The 27,691-nt window shown below is 51.1% G+C and overlaps 1 protein-coding gene across 1 annotated transcript; it reads left to right on the top strand.

Moving 5' to 3' along the window:
* The first annotated feature begins 25,667 nt into the window (after positions 1–25,667).
* Positions 25,668–27,056, top strand: CHC_T00005626001 (hypothetical protein). The gene is made up of 2 exons (XM_005717160.1): positions 25,668–26,806; positions 26,837–27,056. The coding sequence occupies exons 1-2, from the start codon at positions 25,668–25,670 to the stop codon at positions 27,054–27,056; spliced, it is 1,359 nt and encodes a 452-aa protein (XP_005717217.1).
* Positions 27,057–27,691: the final 635 nt, after the last annotated feature.

Genomic DNA, 27,691 nt, shown 5'->3' with positions numbered 1-27,691 from the left:
ATCGGAAAAATCTCACAGCTTCTAAGTGCATGTTTGTTTGCACAACACTGTAGTTGCGCCTCCGTTCAAAGGGGATATGAGAATGTGAAAACACCTATTAGTCTTTTTACCCGCACAGAATCCCCGCTGTAGCCTTAGCAATCGCTTGGGCTCAGTACAAGTGGTAAATTCAAACAACATGGTTCATCCGTAACGGCCAAAGTGAAGGTTTTGGTATGGAGTGAAAACTTTTCAACAACATAGCTTCATTTCTAAGGCGTCACTTCCCGCTTGCAGTTTTCCGATGCCATCAGTAGTCGAGACGTCTACAGATGAAAGAGGTGAATTTGACCCCAGTTTGCAGTAATATCTGCTGCCTTCGACGCACTTTGCTGACCGCCGGCCTATATTAATTTCCACCAGTGTAGATGGCGCGGTATCTACCTGCACCCATGAGGGCTAGTTCCCTCACTCGGAATTGAGGAACGCAAAGAGATTCTCTCTCGGATAAATGATGCTGCAGCTTTCAATACCCACGAAATGCATGGGTTCTGTCCAAAAATGTCGTGAGAGATGTCTGTCATTGTGACGGATTGATTTTGCAGCGTTGGTAATTTTACTTGAAAATTGGGTATATTTTATTTTGATTTTAGTATGTTAATTGTGTGGACTCCACACAATCAACATACAGGGGGTACCCTTCCCCGAGGGGACAATTTGGTAGTTATTTTGATGGAGCCTAACAAGTGTTTTATAGCACTATTCTGGGCTACCAAAAATCGTCTGCTACAGCCAGTGGGATGTCCATGTGCCATAGACGACGAAAGGACGCGGGCGAAAACAATCTGTTTGAAGCCATTTGACATTTTCACACACGTGCAAAAAGGGCTCAAATGAGAAAAAGGGCTCAAATGAGAAAAAGGGGCAATTTGGTAATTTTAGTTATGAACCGGAAAGCCATAACAGAGATTGCACAACCTCATCTTCACCCCCTTTATCCTTCCTGAAGGCATGCTTCGAGAGTGTACCGCTCATTGCCGCACCGTACCTCGCCCCAGACGAAGGCGAAAAATTCTTGTCGCGCGCGGACGAGAGCGGTATCTGGTTTTCTGATCTCGACGTTGACTTCGCACGGCCATTTTAACTCGACAATCGCAGCTGTGCGGGTTTGCGGTCCCGTTCTGCCTTCTTCTCATCTTCGAGTCGCCTTTCAGTAGCTAGTTTTACGTCTCTCTCTTTTCGGCTTTCAATTATTTCGTCCAAAGTCATATAGAGAGCAGGTGTCCCTTTTTGCAAATCAACACTTTTCGGACGAATTGCGGTCGAACTCTTACTTTTCGAGGAACGTGTGCTTGTCATAAGGATTTTGTTCACACTCCTGCTCTTGTTCAACAATATTTTAACATCACGGAGTCCTGTTGTAGGGTCATTTGCTGCCTCCAAACTGTTTTGAGCTTTCGAAAAGTCTGATTGACGGGGTTGCGAGTTCTATTTGCGACATTTACTAAAGCTGCCTGGCAACTTTTCGGGTCAAATGACACCGCATTTGGTCATTGTCTCTTAAACCTGTCGAGAGATGAAAAGTTCATTGGCCATAACCCCGTCTTTTCGAAGCTCAACTTAAATCTTATCAACAGTTATATCACTGTACAATGTATCCACCATCAGATTTGAGCGGACACTTCGCATGCCAAGTGCCGTTTGCTTATGAAGCAAGTCACGGTATTTGCGCATCTCTTTTTTGAAAGACCTGTTAATGTCCTGGTTGCATGGTTGTAAGAAATGAGTTGTGTTAGAGGGAGATTGGACGACCTCGCGCTTTTTTTGCTTGCATATCTCTAGCCACTCGTAGCCTTCTGGCGATGAGTGGCCGTCGAGAGTCATGCAGTAAGGAAGATCGGGGGGTATTTTTGTCCTCACAAACGTATCCACATGCTCCATTACAAAGGAAACAATTCTTTTTTCCATACTTCCCCTGTCTGTCGTCATGATTACGGTTCCATTGTGAAATCATTTTTTCAGATAACCTCTCCGTTTCAGGGGAATGGCATGTTATTTCGGTCTGCTGGAGTGGCAAGATCCATCCACTCATTACATTCTTACCCTCTATAATGAAAAGGGGTGTTATTTTGTGACCAGACGCAGAAACAGCTACAACGATTGTAATATGCTTGTTGTTTTTTCTAGCTTGACAAGCCACATACCCGCCAGGATTGGTAAGTGAGGACCCAAATATTTTAGTTTTCACTCCATATTGGCAGTCTCTAGCTGTCTCGTCGAGGCTCCAAAGCCGCGTCGGGTCCCTGAATATGCCTGGATGAGAATTTTGAACTTTTTTCAATGCTTCAGAGAACGTTGACACATGTGTGAAATTCTCAGCCGCCAACTTTGCCACATCTTTGTTCTCACTTTTTCGGTAAGTGATGTCTCTATTCACTGTCCGCCAGTGCCGGATGGTGTCTTGAGATGGGCTGCCAGATTATGTACCAAATCCTGGACGCCCATCAGACGCTATCTCAGTCATAATATTCTGCACATCACTATTTGAAAGTGCGAGACCCTTTTCAGATGCATATAAATTCCTTTTCTTAATCCAACTAGACTCTTGTTCACTAATAACTGGGCGGCGTCCTCTGCGATGGGCTTCGGGAGATAGGAGGGCGTCTATTTTCGATTCATCATGCTCTTGCAGATCGTGATAAATGCGATCTACTGTTGCCCGGAGTACTCGTGTCGCTCTCACGACGACGGACCTTTTCATACCGGTACGAAGGAGCGCGGTGGCCTTCTCTCACTGCGTTTTTGTCAATGTGTCTCGTTCTTGTCTTGTTTTTTCAATCGCACTCTGTAGTCGCATGGAGAGTCCCATGACTCACGCAATTCTGGAGTTGAAGTCATGATGTCGGTGCTACAGGAGAGAGGTTGATGGGGGTTGGGACGCAGTGGCGTAGCAGGAGTTTGAATTTTGCCGGACTTCTGCAACTAAGGGCAACGAGGGAGGACGTACTAAGTTGTACGAGTGGTGTTGGCATGTAGACGGAGCGTTTCGGAGAATCTGGAAGGGGAAGATTAAAAATTACCAAATTGCCCCCGATTACCAAATTGCCCCTTTCAGGAAAGGTACCATGATATCAGAGCACCCTTTGCCAACCTCTTCACACTGCTCTTAATCCGAGGTTTCTGCTGTTCAATAATCTCGCACAGGATGCCTATTTTACTCCTTAGCACGCTGTAGCGTCTCACCAATAAGCAGTTGCCAATTTTTATAACTGTGCTGGGACCAATTTTAAAACGCTTCATCACAGAAGAGGCGCTCTCGCCTTTTTGAAGACAACGCCCAGCCTCGGCTTTCTCTTGCAACGAAAGCCACACTTGCGCCTCTTCAGCGAGCCGTGATCCACCGGTGGAAAGTGAGGGGTCATTTCGGAGCACCATAATGATCCGTTCGTCAGAGAAATGGAACAGGCGGACTGTGGGCGGGACTTCTAAGATGCGTTTGAAGTACCAGCCGAGTGACGGACTGACTACGACAGCCTGTCCCATGAGACAGCTGGGCAGTAGATAGGCCCCCGGCGGCAAGCACACACACAGTAAAAGGACATCATCGTCGTTCGTCAGGTTATGGGCTAAACGTTTACCACTGCTTTCACACTCTCTTTCACCACGTCGTCCCCATTAGCACGAAACCGGCACCTCCAACAACGCCGCAACTTCGCCAAAAACTCCGACATCACAAGGGACCTTCTTCGCCTAGTCCGCCAAGCCACATCCGACACAAGCACATCCAAAACCTGCATCTCTTCCCGACCTGATCACTCCACCGACAACATGACCTCCGAAACCAAATCGGACGTCCCTAAACTAGATCCGTCCAATTACGGCCCATGCCTCCTCGCCCTACGCGCAGCTGCCTACAACTCTGACTCTTTCGATCACCTCACAAGTGACCCTCAGCCACCCGCCGATCCCGCGGCCTTACAGCCCTTCCTCAAGAAGCGCAACTACCTTCTTGGTAAAATCGTTGCAACAATCCCCAGCGTGTAGTATAACACCCCCAACGGATAGGGGTGTATACTTAGCTCGACGTAGACCCCGTACGAGGGGCGAGAAGATGGGGAGAACACACAGCTAACGAGACAGGGGAAGCGGGCCCTGGTAGCGTGGTAGAGCGCGACGGTCGGGGACGAGCGTACACGCGAGCCGATCTACGCCTCGATGCCCCGTAGCAGCGCTGGGTAAAGTACCAGCGCTGACGGGCGGAGGCAGATCTAGGCTCGCTCGCGTACGCAGCTGTCCCCTACCCGCTTTGTCCCGGTTAACGCGCGCGAAGGCGGATCGCGCGAGTTAGTTAAGCTGGAAGACGGACCTAGGCGGTAGGTCGTGGACAAGTCCGTGCTTGTCCCCCTTCGCCGCCGCCGGTCTCGCTCGTATTTAATGTATCCAATGCCTCTATCATAATACGACAGTACCGGTATCTGTAGTAACGTACTGTAGCGCGGGTCGTCCCGCGCTGTAATGCTGTCAGCCGTCGGGGCTGACAGCACACGTGTGAGACGCGTACTGTGCGTGCGGTGGTACGCCCCTCCTACACGTGTACTCGTGTGGTCGCGTGTCCCCCGTACATGTGGGGGTACACGTGTGCGCGTATGTGGTTCGTATTGATCTGATGTAAATCTAATCACGAGCCGCCGTTATGCCACACAGCGCTATTGCGAACCTCCTCATTGCACCTGACAGTGATCCGACACCTTACGCCCTCGTCAACACAATCAAGGCCCACCTCAATACCTCAAACGCAAATGACCACTGCTACCTCAAGTCTCTTGCCGAAGCTGCCCATTTTCTCCCGGAGATGACCCCTACCGAGTATGTCACCTCTCACGAGAAGATCCGGGCCAAAATGATCGCATCTCGTTACCCCAACATCTCTGACCCAACAACCACAGTTGAGTTTATGGTCGACGGACTTAACATAACCCTGGCACCGTCAACAACGCTCTTCAGCTACTTGCCATACAACCCGCCGACATGAAAGATTTCACCACCACTTCAATCGAATTCAGGCCTATCAGGATGTCACAACGGCAATCCCTCAAGCACATGGCCTCCCACGACAACAATCCTCGGAAATCCGAGACCTTCTCCACATCCTCCGCAACACCACTCGCACATCGCGAGAAAACCATTCTCGGTCTGATTTCCAAAATCCGTGCAAATTCCACCTCAACAAAGGTGTTTCCAACCCCCGTCATACCGACAGCCAATGCCGAGATCCATCCAATCCTCGCAATCGTCAACATCGCGATTCGAGACGCCCGACGTCAGCACGCGCTATACAACCCATGGACTATGAGGCCATTATTGCCCACTTTCAAAACATGACGCCGCCCCCGCCCACAGAGGACAACGGCACGGAAAGTACGTTTATAATCGACTCTGCCGCCGACCCTACCCACCTCCGAAAACCAACCCGAGAGATGATCCCTCTCAAACACCCAGTCACAACCCATACTGCTACTACTCACATCTCTCTTTGCACACACCATGGAAAGGGCCCAATTCTGAAGAATAAGGGCAAACTATTCGAGCTCTCGGCCGTCGCCAACCCCTCTATTTAGCACAACCTACTCTCCGTCCACGACTTTACACGCACCTACGATCCTATTATCTTCAATACAAAGCACGATGCGCTCATTGACGCCCGCTCCCCCTGCTGCCCCCAAATCATAGGAATCGCCCCTTGGGACCCATGTGCACGAGCATACAAACTTGTATCTCGTCATACATCCCGTGCTCGTAGCGCCCGCACCATCCTCCCCACTTACCGCCACGCAGCATCACCCCCACCTGCACCAAAACTCCCCAAGCTGCCATCTAAAACAAAATACTCCACACTCCCCACTGCAGCATAAACACCCCCAGACGACCGAGAGTGTATGCGCAGTTCGACCTATAGACCCCGTTCGAACGGGAAGACGGGTGAAGCACGAGCTAACGAGGCAGGGAAGCGGGCCCTGGTAGCGGTGTGGTAGAGCGGGAAGGTCGGGGACGAGCGTACGCGCGGGCCGATCTACGCTTCGACGCCCCGGAGCAGCGCTGGGTAACGTACCAGCGCTGACGGGCGGAGGCGGATCTAGGCTCGCTCACGCACGCATGTGTCCCCTACTCGCTCCCTTCCTCCAAACGCGCGCGAAGGCGAAGGCGCGTAGTTAGAATAAGCTGGGTGGACTGACCTTGGCGGTCGGTTGAGGACCAGTCCGTGCTTGTCCTCCTCCTGCCGCCGTCAGTCCGCTCCATATTTAATATACAAAACAATCTATCATAACACTACAGTACCAAGGTACTGTATTGGGCTACTGTAGTGCAGGTCGGCCTGAACTGTAAGACTGTCAGCTATGTCGAGGCTGACGGTACACGTATTACCCGTGGTGCGCGCGCGCTTCGTTCGCGCGTGGTACACCTGTGCACGTGTATGCGCGTGTCCCTTGTCCCCGTGGTGTACACGTTGACACGCGCGGTTGTACTGTAGAGCGTCGAGCTCTACAGTATGGGATCCCGTTGTTGATCTAATCAAACTAAAAAAACCCCAGGGGGGGTTATACTACACGGCCCCCCCCTCAACACTGAACGTCCGCGTTCAGTACTCTCAGGCTTGTAGAGGCGACCATGTCAGATCCCCTCCTTGTAGTCCTAGACTTGACACGGGTTCCACCTGACCCGTCCCCCTTGTGGTATAACTACCCATGTCCCGACCACTCGGAAACGAGGGGGGATTAGTGTGAGGGAGCGCGCAACGCGGGGTACCCACGCGGGCGCGGACCGATCGGAAGAACTCGTAAAGAGGGAAGGCACACGTGGCCGGTGACGCGCAGCTGAGTGCAGGTGCTATAACCACGCAGCCGGTCACGGGTTAGAAGCCTGAGACTTAGAGGTAAAACCAGACGGAGTTAGCAAAAAGCCGTAAAGGGAAGGGAGGAGAGTCTGCCCCCTGTTTACTGGAACGGGGCAGGTGCCCCCGGTCTTAACCCCTAAGTGGGACGCTAGGACACCTGTCCCGCTACAATAGCTGTTACATACTGTATACCAGCTACTGTACTAAATTGGCTAATTTGTACCATTAACCACTAATTGCTAATTACTTACCGGACGGGTCGCACACGTGTGCCCGTGGCCACGACCGGCGCCAACGGCTATGCCACGTGTACGCCGTGGAGGTACTACTGTGCTTTCAGAGGGCGCGTGCACGATTACTACAGTAGTAACCGCCCGTCCAGACGGTTCTCATCTCCCACCGGGGGTCGTGGTGTGGAATTGTACCACACCCCTCATCGCTCGTATTCCACCCCTCCGCCGTCCACGCGGCCGCGCTCTCCCTGCACTGCTCTCCCCCTCGCCGCCCCCTTGCTCCATCGCGAGTGGGGGATTTTCGTTCCTTTCTGTTTGGCCCTGGCCATTCTCGCCACACCACTGTGGTCGTCCCCCTGTTCGTGGGGTGTCTCGCCGTCCGGGTCGGTATGCCGACCTCCATCGAAGGTCCTACCTCCGCCCCCGTTGCCGCCCGCCCCGCTGCCGGCGTACCGGAGCCTCCGCGCTCCTCGCCGCCTCCCTCTAGGGCCCTCGGGCCCTACCGGCCGACCGTGGCTGGCTTTGTGCCCCCAGAGGGGCGTATCCTGACGCAACCCGGCACGGTCGTGCGCCTGTGGTCCACAGATCAGCCGTTCCAGAGGGTTCGCGGCTCCCGTGAGTCGACGTCGTCCGTCGAGATCGTTCCCGCCTCATGCAGTCGACCTGCCACCTCGTTGTCGCCTTCTGTCGACGAACCGGTGGCGCAGCAAGCCGGCTTACTGCCTCAGGGGTCGGTGGGAGTGCAGTGGCCGCCGCCGCTTCGTACCGTACGGCCCGGCGAGGGCTCGGGTGGCACCCCTTCAGCGTGGTTCGGGGTCCCACTTGAACGATCGACGCCGCTCCCTCTCGACGGCCTGAAGTTCACCTGGTGTCGTTATGCCCGCTCGGGGGTTACCGTCGGGGAACTGCTAGCGCGTGAGACCCTCCGCCCGGACTTGCTACGTGTACGCAAGGTCTATGAGGCGGGTGGGGGGGAGGAAGCCTCCCTCGTGTTGGGGCGTCCTCTCGCGCAGAGGGACGGGCCGGCCTACCAGATCCCTACTGCGATCGTCGGTGATCGCACCTTTGCTTATAGCTTGGCCGAGGTAGAGTACCTTGATCGAATGGCGGACTATCTTATTAACCGTGGGTCGTCGCCCTCTCGTGAGTTCGTCCTTTCGATAGTCGCGGGACTGTACGTAAGTCCCCGTCCTTTCGCCTACTCAAAAACACGCGTCGCCTTGCAAAAGTCGGCTTGTTTGCTCATGAGGCTACACCGCGTGGCCATTGCTCCCCACGATTGGGCAGCTTATAGGCACTCCGGAGAAGCGGACGGCCGCGTCGTCAGGTCGGCCGTCTTCGAGGACGGTCTGTCTCCAAGCAATTTCCCGTTACTCCCTACCGTAGCAGGGGAGGCACTCCCCTCGTTGGGAGTGTACCAACACTGTCTTGTATGATAAGACCTTCGAAAGAGCCGTCGTTGCAACAGCCTTCCGACGGAACAGGACACCGTAGCAGCGCTACGACCTACGTGCAGCTCGATGGCAATCACACCAACACCGGATCGGTCGCGACCGACTCCAATGGAACCCACACAATTAAGGGAAAAAGAGAGGTGGAGAAAGAAAAGGATAGGAATTAGAGATAGAAAAGGGTAACACGATAAGGAAAGGGGACCCCGAGCAATAGAGGATGTCGTTAGCAGCGTAGAAGTGAAGCGCGTCGCGTGAACGGAAGCGGTCTTCGACGAAGGCGAGATCTAACTCCGGCAACTCGGGTTACCTTTACTGATTTGGTGGTCAGCGGGCTAAGGTATATATTGCCCAGCCGGAGCCACTACAGTAGCTCGCGGCGCTAGATACTAGATCTAATCTAATGCCAGCAAAATTAATGCCAACTAATTAACTTAATAAAATTAAATAATTAAAAATTAAAACTGTGCAATTATTCACACGTGTGTCCCCCAGCCCGGAATACTTGTAATATCCAATTATTTTTCTTTCGTTCCACCCCCATGTAGAGCCCATTATTGCATTACACTAGCACGCAAATGTTGTCCTAGTTGATACCGTACATGTATCGAACAGCTTGTGTGCGAGGCTGGAGTTTCCTTTTTGGGCGATGGACTGGAACGTTGCCGAGTTGCCCAAATGCGAAGATGTGCTCCTGGCGGGGGGGCGATCGTACCATAATGAGGATGGTGATTTACCGTGTGCGCTTCTCATGATATTGTACTTGTAGGCAGCATCCCTAACAGCGTCCTCCCAGTATGTGTTGTCGAGTTCAGCGTGATGTAGGGCGGCCCGCGCGGCGTTGAGAAGGGTTTGGTTGATGCGCTCTGCTCTGGAATTTTCCTGGGGTTAATGGGGCGTTGTTGTTCTATGGTGTGTGCCGTAGTGAGAATAAATATATTTCATTTGTTTGCAGAACTCTTTAGCATTGTCCGTTCTGTATACTTTGGGAGGGTGGCCGCGGTGGGTGGTTAGTAGAGCAAAAAGGGCGGGGATAATGAGCCCTACTTCCTGGCGGTCTTTCAGGAAGTAAAGGATCAGGAATCCGCTGCAGGCGTCAATAAAAGTGAGGAAGTGTAGATTGCCTCGACGTGACCGCGTTGGTAGGGGCCCGCATGTGTCGGAGCTTATATAAGATCCAACTGGGTAGTGTTTGGTGTTGGTTTGGCGAGGTGCGGGACGTTGTTTGGCGTGGGCGCAGGAGGAGCAGGATATTGAGGGGGGTGGGATTGTACGGTTGGCGGTAATTTGGGTATGATGTTGAGTATAGCCATCGAATATAGCTCGCGAGGCGGTGCATAATTGAGTTTCAAGTGCCAATCATGAAAGTAACCTGTTTTGGTGCAGAGGGGTTTGCGGTGCTTTGGGGCTGTTGTGGTAATGTTTGATTGGTGTTGAGGAGAGAGGCTGCGAGGCAATGATAGGGTGGGTGTAGTATAACCCCTCCTGGGGGTTTTTTAGTTTGATTAGATCAACAACGGGATCCCCCTGCGCGTGTCCACGTGTACACCACGGGGACAAGGGACACGCGCATACACGTGCACAGGTGTACCACGCGCGAACGAAGCGCGCGCGCACCACGGGTAATACGTGTACCGTCAGCCTCGACATAGCTGACAGTATTACAGTGCAGGCCGACCTGCACTACAGTAGCCCAATACAGTACCTCGGTATTGTAGTGTTATGATAGATTGTTTTGTATATTGAATATGGAGCGGACTGACGGCGGCAGGAGGAGGACAAGCACGGACTGGTCGTCAACCGACCGCCAAGGTCAGTCCACCCAGCTTATTCTAACTACACGCCTTCGCCTTCGCGCGCGTTAGGAGGAAGGGAGCGAGTACGGGACACATGCGTGCGCAAGCGAGCCTAGATCCGCCTCCGCCCGTCAGCGCTGGTACGTTACCCAGCGCTTCTCCGGGGCGTCGAAGCGTAGATCGGCCTGCGCGTACGCTCGTCCCCGACCTTCCCGCTCTACCACACCGCTACCAGGGCCCGCTTCCCTGCCTCGTTAACTCGTGCTTCACCCGTCTTCCTGTTCGAACGGGTCTACAGGTCGGACTGCGCATACACCCTCAGTCGTCTGGGGGTGTTTATGCTACAGACAACAGGGCCGCCATGGTCTGCTTTCCAAATGTACGATCCGACTTTCTCCAGCTCACATTGTAGAATAAGCAACGGACACGCTTTGATATCTACCCTCCCGTTCCCACACATTCCCAGAAAGTTAGCAGTCTTCGTCATCAATACCACTTTCTTGAAGTGCCAAGTACTGTTCGCCTGTTCGAAGCACGGAAGAATTTGATGTCTGCAGAAGCGAACTGTATCCCAATCTGCTACTTTTTCCTCGCTCGGACTTTCGAAGCGAACATGCGATGCATGGTGCATTCGAAAGATGCCCCGGAAGATCTATTATGTGAGTTGATTCCAGGTAATTTCCGAGAAAGCCAGCCACGCTAATAAATATTCGGACTGAATATTCGGACTGAATCTCCGTCAGGGGTTTACACCTCAACGCCTTAGGTGCTGGCCTTCAGCAAATCTTGAATGATATGTAACCTTAGCTGGTTCGTACTCATACCTGGTGGTGATTGCCCTATGAGGCTTGTCGAAGCACGAGTTGTTCTATCTCGAGGAGATAAGCCAAGTGGTTGCCTGTGAGACTCGTCGGCCAAAAATTTCCAGCACGTCAGTGAGAGGTTGAAAATCATCACTATACAGTAACATCCTATATACGATGTAGGGCGTTCCACCATTTAGTGTTCCGATGCCATTAGATTTTGGAACTTTTCTCAAAGATATTCCACTCGCATTCTCCAAATCACTATCTTTATTGCATTCAAACCACACTTGCCCAACGACGCCTTGAAGTGCAATAACATCTTCCCTTTGAAAAGTACCTAAGCAAACACGGGGACCGTCATTCTTGAAAGTCCCATATGAGCATATCTTTTTCACAGCAAGGAGTGGCACAGATCGCACACCCGTAGTTCTCCCATAGGGAGGAACAATAACCACGCAAAAGGCACCAAACGTCTCTGAGTGCGAGGGAAATAGAATGAATTCAATATCTGCAGATAGAATAAGGTCTTGTTCGATTGGAGAATGTTGAACGAAATGCACGTTTCCATTCTCACCACTTGCTACTCTACCCGTCATTCTACGAGTTCACGAATGCTGGATTGTAACATTTCTGCACGGCGAGAAGCTAAGGACAACACATCAATAATTAAACGTGCCGTGTTACTGTAGAAATCATTACAACAGTGTAGAAGTATCTAGAAGGTCTAGACCATTCGAGATAAGAAAAGACTCATCTACAGCACAGCTATTCACCAGAGTGCAACCACATACTCACCGTAGTAAGAGCAACCAAACGTCTACATAAGGACCAGTATGTTACGACTGCTGTAAACTAGAGCTCGATATGAGAGACATCAATTGCCACAAATCGACATAACGACAACACTCAAACCATGCATCTTTGCAATAGAGAAGCGAAATTACTCCGTCTCTTCTACTTGCGATTTAATGATTAACTTTTTGCCGGTTCTTCGCCAATGCAACTTCGTCTCCTCCATTTTAGAAAGCGCTTGAGCCTACGAAGGTATTAAATGAGATATTTTATAGTTCCGTTCGTTTTCTGAAGCGTTTCCTTGCAGCTTGTTGTATTTGTGATTGCAGACTCAACACACCACACAGCGGCAAGGATCCCCTCAGCTTGCAGTTCTCTGATCGGTGACCTTGTGTAAGATATCCTCCAAAAATTTCTGAAACTGCATCCGTCATGTAGAGCGTCCCAATATCCGCCACATCAATGTCAAACTGATTCGTAGCTCCCGCAAAAGCCTTCACAGGTCTTTGTGTATAAGAAACCAAGATAGACTTTCAAGCAATCACAACGGCAGCCTGGTCCCGCGCAATCTCTGAAAGCTCGATCGAATTCTTTTCATGACATTGACCGAATATTCTGTGATAAATTGGACAAATCCGGACATCGCACTTCGCCCACTCTGACGGAAGGGTAAGGCGAACAGGGGCCCTGCACTCCAGATTTTATTGCAGGAACTCCCCAGGAAACTGCTGAAACGTTTGAAACGCAGTTCTTGCTTTCGAGATATCAACAATGAAACCGTTAAACGAGCTTTTAAGAAAGAAACTTCCCAGAACATGGGGAACATTGTGCGTTGGATGAATGAGTATGACGGAAGATCACAAGTATTGGTTCCTCATTTGACCAAAGTTCGTAGCGCGTTAAATTGCGAAACTTTGTATGGGACGTTCCCGCAAACGATGACGAGGCCCAACAGGGGGTCATGAACTTCCGTATCCGGTGTGGGTTTGCCCTCAAAGATTCCACATCTGTTCTCCTTGATATCGGCTCCTCAATTCCTTGGCAACTGCGAAGGTGGAACGTTTTCCTGATATCATGTCCTTGGCGTAAAGTTTTTCTATCTGCCATCGAAATAGGGGCAGAAGAGAGTATGGGAATGCCCACTTCTCGAGCATGTACAGTACGAATTGCATTTCGATGGGGACATTGTGACGAGGAAAAGTGCTGAGCGTAAAAATCCTCGTTGCAAGAGTCGTTTACTCGTCGTGTCTCCTCCTCGTCTCTCCTTCTCTCGGAGTCGTCGTGAGGACTAAGTACTGTAGAGTGAAGGAGAACTCCGTAGGAGAGTTTGGACTAAAAATGACGGAGAGAGATGCATACGAAATCATGCTGTATGACATCTGACTAATGCTTTCGTGGCGGAACACCACAGTGTTACATTTACCTTCCTTCTGAAATCGACGTCCGCGTCGATTGTTCGTATTGCGAAATCTTATCCTTACAATGCGTTAACTCCGACTTGTGTATCCAAGCTGCTTCGGAAACTGCATCACCAACGAACTGTACCAAATAGAAAAGTCTACGGTTCTGACGTTTCTTTCCCAGGATAGCTTCAACTTCTTCCTCCACTGTACCATCTGCATCAATTACCACAGGAAGCAGGCCACTACTTCCAGGTGGCCGTATGTATTTCTTCAATTTCGAGACGTGGAAGACGTCGTGTGCTCGTGCCATAGAGGGTGGCAGTTCAATACGGGAGGTCACCGGACCGAGAACGTCGCGTATCCGTAATGGTCCGAGGTACTTAGGGCGCCTTTTAGCGGGTAAATCAGAACGACTGAAGGTGTCGAGCTTGTCGGAGCGTAAAAGAACCAAATCGCCGACCTTGAACTGCACATCGAGCCTCTTCTTATCCGCATAGTGCTTTTGACGTGCACGCGCAAAAGCCAGATTGTCGCGAGCGACCAATCGGAATGATTCTCTTTTAGACGCGAAGTCTTCTGCATGTTGGGACTGTATCTTGCATTCAGATAGGAGTCTTATGAGCGGGTTGGGAGGGATCCGGCCAATATCAATTTCTAATGGCGACAGGCCTGTGCTCGAATTTCTTAACGCATTGTACTCGTACTCCAGCACGCACAACTGGGTGTGCCACTGTGTTTTATCTTTTTGAATGGCGGCTCGTAACATGTTGGCGATTGTCCGAATCAATATTTCCGATTGGCCATCAGTCTCGGGATGATTGGCTGTTGACATGTTGAGATGTACGTTGAGTATCTCCGCCAGCGACTTCCAGAATCTTGATTTGAACTTCGGATCGCGGTCAGATATTATCCAGGTTGGGACACCAAACCTGGAAAACAAGTAATCTTGGAAAAGTTGCGCAGCATTGGGGGCGGTGATAGTCTTTGTAGTGGGAATAAAGATGCCCCGTTTGGAAAACTTATCCACAATGACCAGGATGCTATCGTACCCTGCCGAACTATTCGGCAATTCTGTGAGAAAATCCGTGGTAACCACGTCCCAGCATGTCGTGGAGACGTCATGGGGCTGTAACTTACCCGAAGGTAGTTTGTTCGGTACCTTTTTGAGTTGACAATCGTGGCAGCTAGCACAGTAAGCTTTGACGTCCTCGTACATCCCCCTCCAGTAAACGTGCCGAGCTAAAGACGCATGTGTCTTTTCTGTGGCGAAGTGGGAAGGATTATGAAAGCTTCGTATCATGTCCGTTCTTAGATTACCAACGTGCGGTATGTAGAGACGAGCGTCGTTCGTACCCTTCCAAAGGAGGTGGGAACCGTTGAAGTCAAAGTTGCGGATGTATCGAGAGCACGTATCATCAGGAGGGTCAGTTGAGTCCTTATCGCTCAGTCTCTTGATGAGTGCCGTAGCAAATTCTTCTTGAGTGTACGCATCCCTGATTCGTTGCAAGAAGTTAGGTCCGGGTAGCTGTATGGATTTGAGGTATATCAAATGATCTGGACGACGGCTTAGAGCGTCAGCGACGACGTTCTTGGGTCCCGGAACATGTTGAAATTCGTGCATGTATGACTGGAGCTCGTCCAACCACCTGGCTTGACGGCCAGAAAGGCGAGCCCTAGACTGTAGATACCTTATCGGCTCGTGATCCGTCTTAAAGACAAACTTGCGACCGCGGAGATATACGTCCCATTCGCGTAGGGCCACCATAAAGGCTAACAACTCCTGATCACCTGTGTCCCAGTTAGTTTCGCTGTCCGAGAGCCGGTGCGAGAGATAACCCACAGGCCGACCATCTTGTTCTAAACATGCACCAATCGCAAACTTAGATGCGTCCGTAGTCACAACAAAATCCTTCTGTGAAGAGGGATGTGCCAGAACGGGGGCCGTCGTGAGCGCTTTCTTCAGAGAGTCGAAGGCATTTTGTTGTGGCTCTTCCCAAGTGAAACGTTGGCCTCGCACTAAATCAGACACTGGCTGAATGATTCTAGCGTATCCCTTGATGAACTTCCGGTAATAGTTGGTCAAACCCAGAAACTGCTGTACTTCGTTGACTGAACGTGGTGCGGGCCATTCCAACATAGCATCCTTCAATCGAGTTTGCATGCTTATTCCATCCTTAGACACTGTATGGCTGAAAAACTCCACCTCGGAGGAGCCAATAAAGCACTTAGAACGTTTGGCGTAAAGCTTATTGTCGCGGAGGATTTCAAGAAGTTGTCGAAGATGAACCTTATGCTCATCTACTGTACGACTGTACACTAAAATGTCATCGAGGAAGAGTACAACACACTCACTGTTTAGGTCGCGCAGTAAAGACGACAGAAATCTTGTGAAGCTGGCAGGGGCGTTCGTTAAGCCGAAGCATAGAACTCGCCATTCGAATGATCCAAATCGTGTTCTTATTGCAGTCTTAGGAATATCTTCTTCCCGTATTCGCATCTGGTTATAAGCCCCCAGCAAATCTACTTTAGAGTAGATTGTAGCGCCACTGACCTGGTCGAGGGCTTCGTTGATGAGAGGCAAGGGATTTGCGTCCGATATCGTAATCTTATTTAGTGCCCTGTAGTCACATACCAACCTCAAGTCGCCCTCCTTCTTTTTAACAAAGAAGACGGGAGCCCCATAAGGCGAACAGGATGGCCTGATCAAACCTTTTTTCAGTAGTCGTTGAAGCTGGCGCTTCAATTCGGCAAGCTCTGCAGTGGAGAGGCGTATGACAAGTCGTACAGGCGGTGGCTCGTCGTGCTTCAGGTTAATCTGAAACTGCACATGTCGGTTGGGAGGTAACTCATTAGGGAGTTCGTCTCTGAAGACATCGTCGAATTCTGCAACTAGGTCCTCGAAAGGGGTAGACACTTGCATGTTTGTATGAACTTTGCTTGTGACTCTAACTGCAAAACGTTCCGCTTGCCTTTTTCGAACTATTGTCCGCATTCGCTTGATAGGGATATGTTTGATAGTGACAGAAGGTTGGCGCGTAGCGGAGCGCGGCTTGATAGTATGAGACGTACCATCCGCTCGTGATAGAAACTGCCAAAGTGTTCCAATCAATGTCCGGATTGTGTTTCCGTAGCCAGTTACGTCCGCAAATAACTTGGGTTTCGTTGGCTAAAGGTAAAACGTAGAGCTCCTCGTTCGCAATAAAGCTATTAAGCGCAAGAATTCCGTTTGCAGTTCCCAACGTGCGCACATGTGTTCCATTTCCCAACTCAACATCTTCTGGGTTTCGATGTATCTTGAGACCGCACTGGTCCGCTAAAGCTGGTGATACAAATATATGGGAAGCTCCAGAGTCGATGAACGCTGTCACTGCGTTCCCATTGAGAGTGGCATCGTAGGAAGGTTCCTCACTCTCATATCCTGTCTCCAAGGAAGACAGTCGTAGCGGTCCATTGTCTATGGTACCGCTGGAATTCGCCACACTCTCGTGTGGCATTATGCGTTTGGGGAATTCTGGTGTGCAGGCTTATTGGCCTTTCCCTCGCACGAATGCCCGGGCTCCCAATTTTTCTCCCCGCATCCGAAGCAACGCTTGCTGCGACGATACATGTTGTGCTCACCCGATAGTGCAGGACCCCATGAAAGTGCACTGTCGTCCTAGTGTTTCTTGGGCGGGAGTTTCTCTTTCTTGCCTGGGAAGGACTTTGTGGCAGTAGACACACTGCGAGTGGAATCACCTTTTTTATGGGTCCATTGGAGAGCCATTTCGAACGTGCGGGCGTGACCGTAGACATCCTGCATGGTGGAAGGTTCACCCGTCGGATAGAGTTTAGTAAACTCCTGTTTGTAGTTGTCCGTTAGGGCATTGAAGAAGAAGAGGTGGGCTTCTGAACGTGGGGTATCACATATCTCAGTAAGTTCCTTAAACGTAGAAACAAAGTCAGCCACTGTGGTCTTCATCTTCAGTGTCATTAGTTTAGTCTTGGAGCGTGCTTTCTCGTCCGGAGGAACGAACTCCGTGATCATCGCGTCCTGTAGTTCAGAGAGAGTCATAGGTTTATTACCTTCAGACTCCAGCCGCATTATCCAGGTGGCCGCACGGTCTTGTAGGTAACACTCTCCCAGCTGCAGCATTTGTGTTTCAGACATATTGTTGTAACGGCCTACGGCACGAATGTTGTAGATGAAGCCTTTGATTTTGACAGAAGTCTGTTCGGTGCGCTTTCCAGCAAACGGAGGAATAGGCGGGGACTTCATGCTGCGACCAAACGTAGACGGTGCGGGAGAGGGTGCAGGGCTGCTTCGAAGGCTCTGAATTTGCGCTTGCTGCTCACTGTATAGAGTGAGCACTTGCGCGAGCTCGTGTTGCAAGGCGGCAATAGTATGTGCCGTGTCCATAGTCTGTTGCGGCGCTGCCGCGACTGGATTCAATGCCGGTTCGACTAGCGGCGGAGGTGTGCGTTCTGCAGGTGACGCTGCAGGGGCCCGGGAAGAATTGTTCCCAGTTCTCGTGAGCGGCATTGTGAAGCTGCTCTTGTTGGCTCGCACGCAGTAGCGTCGTACTTTTGGCGTCGGTCGTGAGCCGTACTCTTAGATGCTACCAAATGTGACGAGGAAAAGTGTTGAGCGTAAAAATCCTCGTTGCAAGAGTCGTTTACTCGTCGTGTCTCCTCCTCGTCTCTCCTTTTCTCGGAGTCGTCGTGAGGACTAAGTACTGTGGAGTGAAGGAGAACTCCGTAGGAGAGTTTGGACTAAAAATGACGGAGAGAGATGCATACGAAATCATGCTGTATGACATCTGACTAATGCTTTCGTGGCGGAACACCACAGTGTTACAGACATACTTTCACACTTCCATGATTATCATTTCGGAGCAGATCGAAGTCCGGCTCCTTTTAATCTATTTATCTGTACCATCTGAATCATCACGTGGATGGCTGCAGTGCGTGTAGATGGCGGGATATGTTCGCGAGAAGTACCGCGGTTTCATAAATCTCTATTTTCATTGCACTGAAATTCCTCAGAACAGAGAACTACATCACCGCAAGCGTAACGGGAAGCGGGAGGTGTAAGCTGAACCGAAATGTGGTGATCAACCACGTTCTCTTCTCTATGAACAGAATACAGGCCAGCACTTCAGATTGTAAAAGGGGCTGGATTACGTCCGGTCGATTTTGCAATACTCTATGCAATTGCCCGAAGTTGGGGGCCTTTTTGTCTATAGCCTTCCTCAATGGGGTCACTGCTCCTGCTGAGGATTTTGCGGGAGCGCATTCTTTGCAGCTTCGGAGACAGCATCTCCCTCTATTGGTTTTGGAGAATTGTTCGTTCTCTAGTCGATCTGCTGCAATCTCACATGTTACTGGTAGCAAAACTTACAATCCTAATTTCCCAGACTATGATCGAAAATGATAAATCACGATCCCAATAGACCTATCGATAATGGATCTCGCCCATCCATCAGAACCACAGATCTAATGTTTGTAGCGTTTTGGAAGGCGTGGGAATGATTTTCATATTCCATAGCCCTCTCTTTATTAAACGTTTCCAATTTCTCGTCTGCTAATGAATTTTGTTGCACTACTGCTGACCTCCTGGACGGGATTCATATCAATTCGGAGCACACGACTTGTCGGATTAGCTTCAAAAACACTCCGAGAAGCCCGTACTGATAAATCAGAGGAATTAGGGTCCGCTCTCCAGTAGGGGCATGGTTTAAATCCATGGGCTCTGCAATCATACCGCACCTCAAGCTCCTTCACTTGGCACCATGCAGAGGCGACAGTAGATCTATTTTGCAGTATTCACCAGAGAAGGTGTCCTCATCATCTTCCTCGAAAAATCGGTAGCCTTTAACGCCATCCGACGAGGAGGTAGAGGAGTAGTGTGGGATAACTACCTTCAACCCGACCACACGGAATGAAGGGGATTAGAGGTGATGGAGAGCTCGCTGGTTAGATACCCACGCGAGGTAGATACCGTACGGAAAGGATCCGCAAAGAGGGAAAGCACACGTGGCCAGTGACGCTCAGTCGGTCGGAGATGCTATAACCGAACGGCTTGTCATGGGTCAGAAGCCCAAGCTAAAAGGGAAACCCGGAACGGTGTTAGCAATTAGCCGTAAAGGGAACGGAGGCGAGTCTGCCTCCTCCTTACTGAGACGGGCAGGTGCCCCTGGTGTTAACCCCTAAGCGGGACGCCAGGACACCTGTCCCGCTACAGTAGCTGTTAGTAACTGTATACCAGCTACATTACGCAATTGCATAATTTGTGCTATTGGCTACCACTTAATAACCAACCACCGTACGGATTACACAGTGTGACCGTGGCCAAGACCGTGATTTATACCAAGGGGACATGATGAAAGAGCACCCTCTTTTGCGTTCGTAAAATTGCCTCCACATGTTGGTCGGTAAAAGTGGTCCCTAAAATACAGTCCACAGCCAAGCGGTTAACCATAACAACGTTTACCCTAGCTGTGATATTGCCGATGCGGACGTCCAGTGAAAGATGTCCGAGCGCGCTCATGGTGATTGGAGGCGTCTACCAATGGTGCGCTCTTAACCGGTCAGATGGCTGCGCGCCAGGACTCGGCGATATGTATATTGATTGGCTTGGGCGCTGCCCCAAGTCCAGGACTGGGGACAGGGCCTTCATGTGCGCTTGTATCAACCCCGCCATGGCGGAGAAACCAGCCGCGTTTTACTGGGAACAAACCGATTCTACCGTGAAGGAAAACGGAGCAGACTTGACCTATGATGCCCTTCACTGCGTCTACAGACCACTAAAGCTGCGTCTGCTCCTGTGAGCACGCGCTCATGTCGGTACTGCAGGCAGGAAACCGCTCTGGGAGTGGACGAGGCCTCCTCTCAAGGAGCTATAGGGAGGTAAGAAGGGGCAAGACGAAGAATGCGGGCGTTTGTTGCGGGACTATCGGAGGAGAAGGATCGTCACTGAAGAGTCCTAAGTAAGAATCGGTAGGGGCGGTCCACACCCTACGCATTGGTATCCGCTTCCGTATCGGAGACCTTCAGCGGACACCATGGAAGTTGGAGTTGTAACCCCTCCCGTTGGAGGTACCGGTGACGGATGGAGGCTCGTTGGCGGCGAACTCAGAGTACTTGCGGGTGCTGTCAGGCTTGTTATTGCGAAGATACCATCTGAGTTGGGCGAAGCGCCAGTGAGAGCGGCTTCAGACGAGGACTTGACAGATAACACCGGAGTCTTCCTAGCCGGGCGGTTGAAGGCAGGTCTGCCGACCAAGTTGCGGCACGCAACGGTCGTTGGCTGGAAATGCCGCCTTGCCGAGCGGTGTGTCTCCCCGATGTCTTGTGCGTATCTAGCGACCGCCTGGAAGTCCACCATGGCGTGTGTCGCTAGATAATTCCCTACTTGCGCCCACCTCGCAGGGAGCACTGAGCAATCCTTCCGCGTACAGCGACTTCAGCCGGCGATCGGAAAAGACAGTACCGCAATAGACCTTGTACCGCAGCTGGTTGCTGTAGGCTTCTTCCGTCATGTTAGAACTCTGACGGAAGGAAGCAACTTCGGTGTAAGCCTCAGCGATTGTGTCGTCCGTAGCGTAGGTCTGTAAAAGGAAATTGGCGACATCTTCGTAAGTTTCGAGCATGTGGTGTTGCTCGGCGTCTACCGCCATCGTGTTACCCAAGCAAAATCACTCACGACCAGTTTCCGTTAGTAAAACTTGAGAATAAAACTGCGCAAACTAACGACACTTACACATTCCGTGCGCTTAGGTGTGCCCCAACATCGCAACTCCTTGGATACACAGGAAGCACCTCCCCAAAATCATGGCTCATTGTAATGAACCTCCTCGCGAAAATGGTCTCCAACTGCAGATCATGCTCCTTCGGCATGACATTAAGCATTGCAGCACAGCAGGCCCAAACATCGCCCCCACATACGGCCATGCTTTGAATCAGGCATGTTAACTGTCAAAAACTTCGCTCCGGCCACGCACGCCTAAACTGCCCCTCTAGCTTCATCGCCCTGTATCCATCCATTCATCCCCCCGGACTAAAATCCTTCTCTTCTCCTTCACCTTTCCGACATACCAAAGCAATCCTTTCAGTGCGCTCGCACACAAGCCCAATCTCCCTTACCACCCTATCCCATCTCTCCACAATCAAATCCACCCTCTCCCACAAAAGCAAACCTGAGTGTATAAATCACGACGAGAAGGAGCGCGACTGCGTGATTATCACGTGCCACATGACGCGCGTAGGTGGATGAATGTGTGGGTAGCTGCAAAACGGGTTCACGCAGCCACCCGGCGTTTCCAGCTTGCAGCCACAGACGCACGAGCATTTTTTTTGACAGCACAGTCGTGGGCGGCTTCGTCTCCTCGCGCGGTGGCGTGTGGGGTGCATGGATGGGTTTGCAGAATTGCGTGGAGAGACCACGGGTGGAGTCTTCGTGGCAGATTGGGTGGGACATGCATTGCTGGCGCATGCGCGCCGTATCTCAAAATATCTCAGGTGCATACTACTGAAGGGTAAGTGGTAAATGAAGTCGAACGAACACGTCACATGGTCATGCGCTCGACGTCAAGACACACAGTGCAGAACGGTGGGCGCGCAAAAACGCATCGTTCAATACATATGCCCCGCAAGAAAACTCTGCTCGCTCTCAAACCGACATGCGCCCCCCTGCACAAAGCGCTTGACTTTGTGCAATGCAAGTAAAGAACTCGGGGGGACGGGGAGATGCGTGGAAACGGATAGAGGCGTGAAGTGATGTCGGATGTGTGCCTAATATGGCGCGGTGCGAATGCGTGAGGTGGGGATGGAGCGGGTGGGTGTGAGGGTGCGGGAGGGGGTGCGGGAGGGGATTTAGGGTGCGGGAGGGGTGGACGTGCGATTGGGTGGGCAGAGTGTATGTCGATAAGGAGACGCGGCGCGTGGCGGGCTAAGGGGGAAAATAAGGTGTGTGGAGGGTTCGAATTGAGGATCGGATTACGGGGCATGTTAAGACACACCCTGTCTCAAAAACCAGGCTGTTAAGACACACCCTGAGGGTGTGTCTTAACAGGCTGGTTTTTAAGGGGTGGATGGGCATGGTGTTACGTGATGCCTCGAGCCGAGGGGGTGGCTTGAAAAGAGGGGTGGGAGAGCAGGGCGTGATGGATCGCATTTTTTTGGGATTGGATCTGTGGGATTGGCATTGATCACGTGCACGTGGATCGAGTGCACGTCGACCGCGTGTACAGGTGTGGGTGCGGCACACGTGGCTATGCGTTTTGGGCAGAGCACCGCGTTTCCAACGGATCCCCCATCATCCGACCTCGGTCTTTCCCATCGCTGCCATCGCCTTCGACCTCAAGCCACCTTGCGACAAGATCAAGCCTGCGATAGAAGCGAGGGGGAAAGGACGATTTGCGATGTGAAAGCCGTGACATGCGGTGGGGGGAAGCAAGCGCCGCAGCCCATGTTTATCAACACATGTCAACACCACCTATCGCTCCTATCTACACGAAGAACACCCTGTTCGGAATATCCCCCGCTGCGATATTCGTATTGCGTAGCAAAACCCCCTTCAACACGCTTCCCGACCCTGAGAACAGCCGTTCAAGCCTCGCGATCGCGCTCCTCAACTCGCTCGAGAACACCCCCGTGTTCTCATAGTAGAACCTATCTCCATCGCGCAACGCCCTAAATTGCTGTTCCCAAAAGCGCCCCCATCTGTCCACCGCCCTCATGATCCTCAGCCATAAGTCCAACTCATGCATCCAGATTCCTCACATTTCCGTCGTACGCCGTCAACAACCGACTCTGCCGATTCGCATCCTTCGTGATATCCGAAGCCCCACGCACACCCCGTCCGATCAGTTTTATTTTGATATCCGTATATGATGGAATTGCATGATACCGACCTCTTTGCAAGTTCAGACTCACAAGATCCAACCCTTCTTCCTCTTCGATACGAGTGAACAGAAAGTTCCGAAGCGTGTTATGTACCTTCACATCGATTTCCTTTGCACGCACTTAACTGCACGCCGGATGAAATCTTCTATGCCCCCGTTCAACACATCCGTCATACAGAAGAACGTATCCTTACAGCGGCCAGCAACGCTTCCGCCTCCCCAAACAAATCATTCAAATGTTTGCAACCCGCAAGCCCATTGAGTTCAAGCCACCCCCGCGACAGCGTAAGCTCAAACCCATGACAGGTTTGGGTGCTTTCGCCGCCATGTTTGAAGATCCAAAAGACCGAAGCGATACCAAAATGGCTGATGGAAGTGAGCAAGCCTGAGACACCCTTTGAAACACCTGCTCAAAGAAGACGGCGTGTTCGGAACGCAGCGTTGAAGAGGGCCTCGGAAATCGTTAAAAACAACGAGAGGAGAGCAGTGGGTCCCAAAAAAGCGACGATTCTGCAAAGACAAAAAATGCGTATAGCACGCTCTTTGTTGCTAATCTGCCCTTTACCATGGTGGAGAAGTCATTGCAGGATGCATTCGAGGCATTCGAGGCATATGGCGCTGTGGCAACTGTTGTCATGCCATCAGATCGAGAGGGAGTTTTGAGAGACTACGCATTTGTTGAGTTTGAACGAGAACGCGATATGAAGATTGCATGACGAGAAGCGAACGGGATGATGTTAGGAGGCCATCGCATTCTGGTAGCTGTGGAAAGGGGTCGAACTGTTAATGGTTGGCTGCCAAACAGGCTAGACGATCCGAACAATTTGTGCACGAGGAAGCGACGGAGTGAGAGGCGGGAGGCTTGGCAAAAGATGTGGTGGTAAGAACGTGGCCGTAGCGGTCGGCAAAGCGGTTGGAGAGCCGGCGACCAAGACGAAGTTCTCGACTATGAGGGCGTCCGGGGAATACACGGGAGCCGCTATGGGTGGGGAAGCACCCCCCGACAGCGCGCAGAGCGCGCTGGAGATACTAGCGGACGCAGCGGAAAGGGAACCCGTGATGTGGCGCGGGAGGGCGATACTAACGGCGAAGCGACGAGGACGACCAGATGGAGAACGAGACGAAGGGGAAGGGGCACGGTGGAGGGGACGGGGCGATGGCACACGACTAAGGCGTAGGGGGGTGGGGGTCGAAGGGGAGGGGCGGGAGAGGAGGGCGAAGTGTTGCGATACGTGAAGAAGGCGATACAGATGAGCGGAGATGCGACGGTGATAAGGGAGTGCAGTCGAGTTTGGAGGGTGGGACGGCGGTGAGTGAAGGGAGGTCACGGATGTGGGTGAGGGAAGAGGGGTTAGGTCGGTTTGAGCATAAGAAGGCTTTCTAAAATTGATGAGGGCATTAGAGGCGGCACGGACAGAATGAAGAATCTACAGGACGACGTTGACAAGAATTGTCGGGCGTTGGAACGCGAAAACATAATCTCCTCCGAATAGAAAATCGATTCCATGATTCCGAGAAACAATTTTTGAACCTGCACAGCGAAGCAGAAGATCACAAGCGCCTCAAAAAGGAAAGGATGAGCTTTCAAAATTCATTCGTGGGACAGAATTGGAGACGGAAACTCTTCAAGAGAGTCTGAAGTCATTGCATCTAGCATTACGGTAGGCCGCAGAAGAACAAGTCACAACTCGAGTAGAAAATGACTTGACTCTGCAAGAAGCTAGCGCGGTTCTATCCAAGAGAAAAATGGCGCTGCAACGGTGGAACGATTGTGTTGCCGAGGTCGAAGCATTCAATCGGTCAAGGATGACGTACATCTCGTTCTCAATGACGTATATCTCAAGGAGGCTTGGCTCCGGCAAGAACGCACGCTACTGTCGCAGGCGTCGACAAAAGATAGATACCAAATTTCCCAGCATGATCGGTTCTCACGAGGACACTCAGTCTCCGTGATTGGTGCGGTGCTGTACTCTTTGTTGTGACATCATTTTGATAGTGTATGAAACTGATGTTCAGTGTTAAAATCATTTAACCATACTGTACCAAGGCCTTTGGTTTAATCCTTGTAAGATTACGCATGATCACTTTGCTTCGCGTCGTTTCGGAAGTGTCGAGACCATTTGTCAACACAAGGTGATTGCGCAACAGCCCGATCATTGTGGCTGAGAGCATCTCCACTGGCGAGGGTCTATGGGATATAATGTATTTGTCCAAAATGCCAGGTGGAGAATTACAACTGGCTCCCAGTCAAAAATTAGACCGCACTCGGCCGCGGGTCTATGCTATTGATAGATGGAGCTAAAAAGGGACCCCTCTCCACCAGTGACGGTCTAATGGTCTATCTTCTGCTCTCGCACGCCTGCCCGCCCCCCTCCCTTCGTAATTCCCCCGCCCCTCTCTCTAACTGCCAGTTTCGTATTTCTACAGAACGACCATGAACTTCAACTTAGACGAACTCGTGCATGACAGTGACGACGACATTGTCGATACTGTCGCAATTATTGTAGCACATGATAAGCTTAACGAAGAGAATGACGGAAAGCACGGCGGATCCCGTCCTGGACGTAGTCCAAACGTCTTGCGAGACTTTTCGAGTGGGCATCGCCGCATAATGCTGGATTACTTTTGGGACGAGCGGAGCATGAGGGATGATGGATCGGGAGAGCGGGGTCCTGTTTACAGTGCTGGCCTCTTCGAAAGAAGGTTCAGAATGCCGAAAGAGCTTTTTCTCCGCGTGTACGACGGTGTCATGGAGAGAAACGCCTACATAAGACTGGGGATTAATTCGGACTGTACAGGACGAAAAGGAATCCATCCGCTGCAAAAGGTTGTTGCTTCCATGAGGCAGCTGTCCTACGGCATTCCAGGTGACGCTGTGGATGAGTACTGTAGAATGAGTGAGACTACCGCTCTGAAGTCGCTCCGAGAGTTTTGCCGGGGTGTGGTTTCTGCATTTGGAATTGAATACCTGCGCGCGCCGACGCAAGTAGACCTTCAGCGCATTGAAGCGCGATTTGCACAGGTAGGATTTCCGGGCTGTATGGGATGTGTGGACTGTGCAGGGTGGGATTGGAAAAATGCACCCAAAGCACATCAAGGTCATAACGTAGGAAAAGAAAAAGTCTCTACACTACGAATGGAAGTTATTTGCGATTTGGATCTTTGGATATGGCATTGTGCCTTTGGGTACCCTGGAAGCATGAACGACATCAACATCCTTGATGTCAGCCCGCACTTTGCAGAGGTTTTAAGCGGAGTCTACCCTCCTTTCCGCGTGGAAAGTGTAATTGCAGAAAAAAGGTTTGACTGGTTCTATTACTTGGCTGACGGAATATATCCGAACTACAAGGTTTTTGTCAAGACTTTGCCGGAGACACAAAATCCGCGAAAGCAAATGTTTCGAATGCGACAAGAGGCAGTTCGCAAAGCAGTAGAACGGGTTTTTGGGGTCCTGTTCGCTCGCTGGAATATTTTATATTCCCCCGGGAGGCTCTGGAGCGCAAGTGATATGGAGGAAATTGTCTCTGCCTGTGTCATACTTCACAATATGATCGTCGAAGAGCGCAGAGGAGGGTTTTCTGGCGATGGGACCGGAGGTGTGAGGATATCTGATGCGGAGATTGACGCTCTGATAGCTGCCGACTCTAGGTCCATCATTGTGCCAATTCCCGATGGTGAGAACGGCGGTACAGGGTGCTTTACGTCTGCAGTTAGAATTGGGTCGACAGGGCACGATCGTGGGGATTATGCCAAGCATGTGGCGCTCACAAAAGCCTTAATCACGCATATTTGGCAATCTTACGCTAATACGGAACCTGAATGACCGTCTTGCACAGGGATTGGGTTTCTCTGATTGACACAGTTTTAATTACGTCGCACTCTCTACCGCCTCTAAAATCACAGGGCGCTGTACGCTGCACCCGAAAATATTAGAGCTCCCCTAGGACGTTCCTGGAGCAGGCCGAGACCGGCCCGTCGGATCCCCCTCCACATAGTACAGTACCCTTGGTAATGTACAACGCAGTATATATGAGCGTGTTCGTCTCTCTTATCACAGAGCAAAGTAAGACAGAACACGACCTGGGGATAAGTCGCAGCAGTTAGCACTTGCAAAAGCTTTAATGTATGTCACAAAAATGTGACTCTCCCTCAGTGACCGCAATGTGTGGATGTCTCATTAAGAATATCTTTCATCTGCATGCTTCGAGGCCTCGAAGTCGGCTTAGAAATGTAATCACCAGAGACATAGGATGTACGTATCTCAGTTGGAAGCGGGTCATCATCATCGGGATGATTAAATTCTTCTCCATTTGCGATCAATGCGTGTGCAGAACTCAAATCCTCACCATAACAAGCCGCTTCCGTTGGACAGCTGCTTAACTCTTCGTCCAAGTCCTTTTCCAAATCGGCGAGCATCTTTCTTTCGGTAAGGCGGAGGTATTTCGATCTTGCTTGTGC

The sequence above is a fragment of the Chondrus crispus genome, genomic scaffold (assembly GCF_000350225.1).
Source record: "Chondrus crispus Stackhouse genomic scaffold, scaffold_302, whole genome shotgun sequence".
NCBI classification, from domain to species: domain Eukaryota; phylum Rhodophyta; class Florideophyceae; order Gigartinales; family Gigartinaceae; genus Chondrus; species Chondrus crispus.
Note: the sequence above shows the minus strand (reverse complement) of the source record. Positions and strands in the feature narration are given on the sequence as shown.

Excerpts from the sequence above, each read along its gene's own strand:
- CHC_T00005626001 (XM_005717160.1), top strand. The coding sequence starts at position 25,668 with ATGAACTTCAACTTAGACGAACTCGTGCATGACAGTGACGACGACATT. Across the intron at positions 26,807-26,836 it reads GTCGAAGAGCGCAGAGGAGG|GATATCTGATGCGGAGATTG; the intron begins GTTTTCTGGCGA and ends CGGAGGTGTGAG.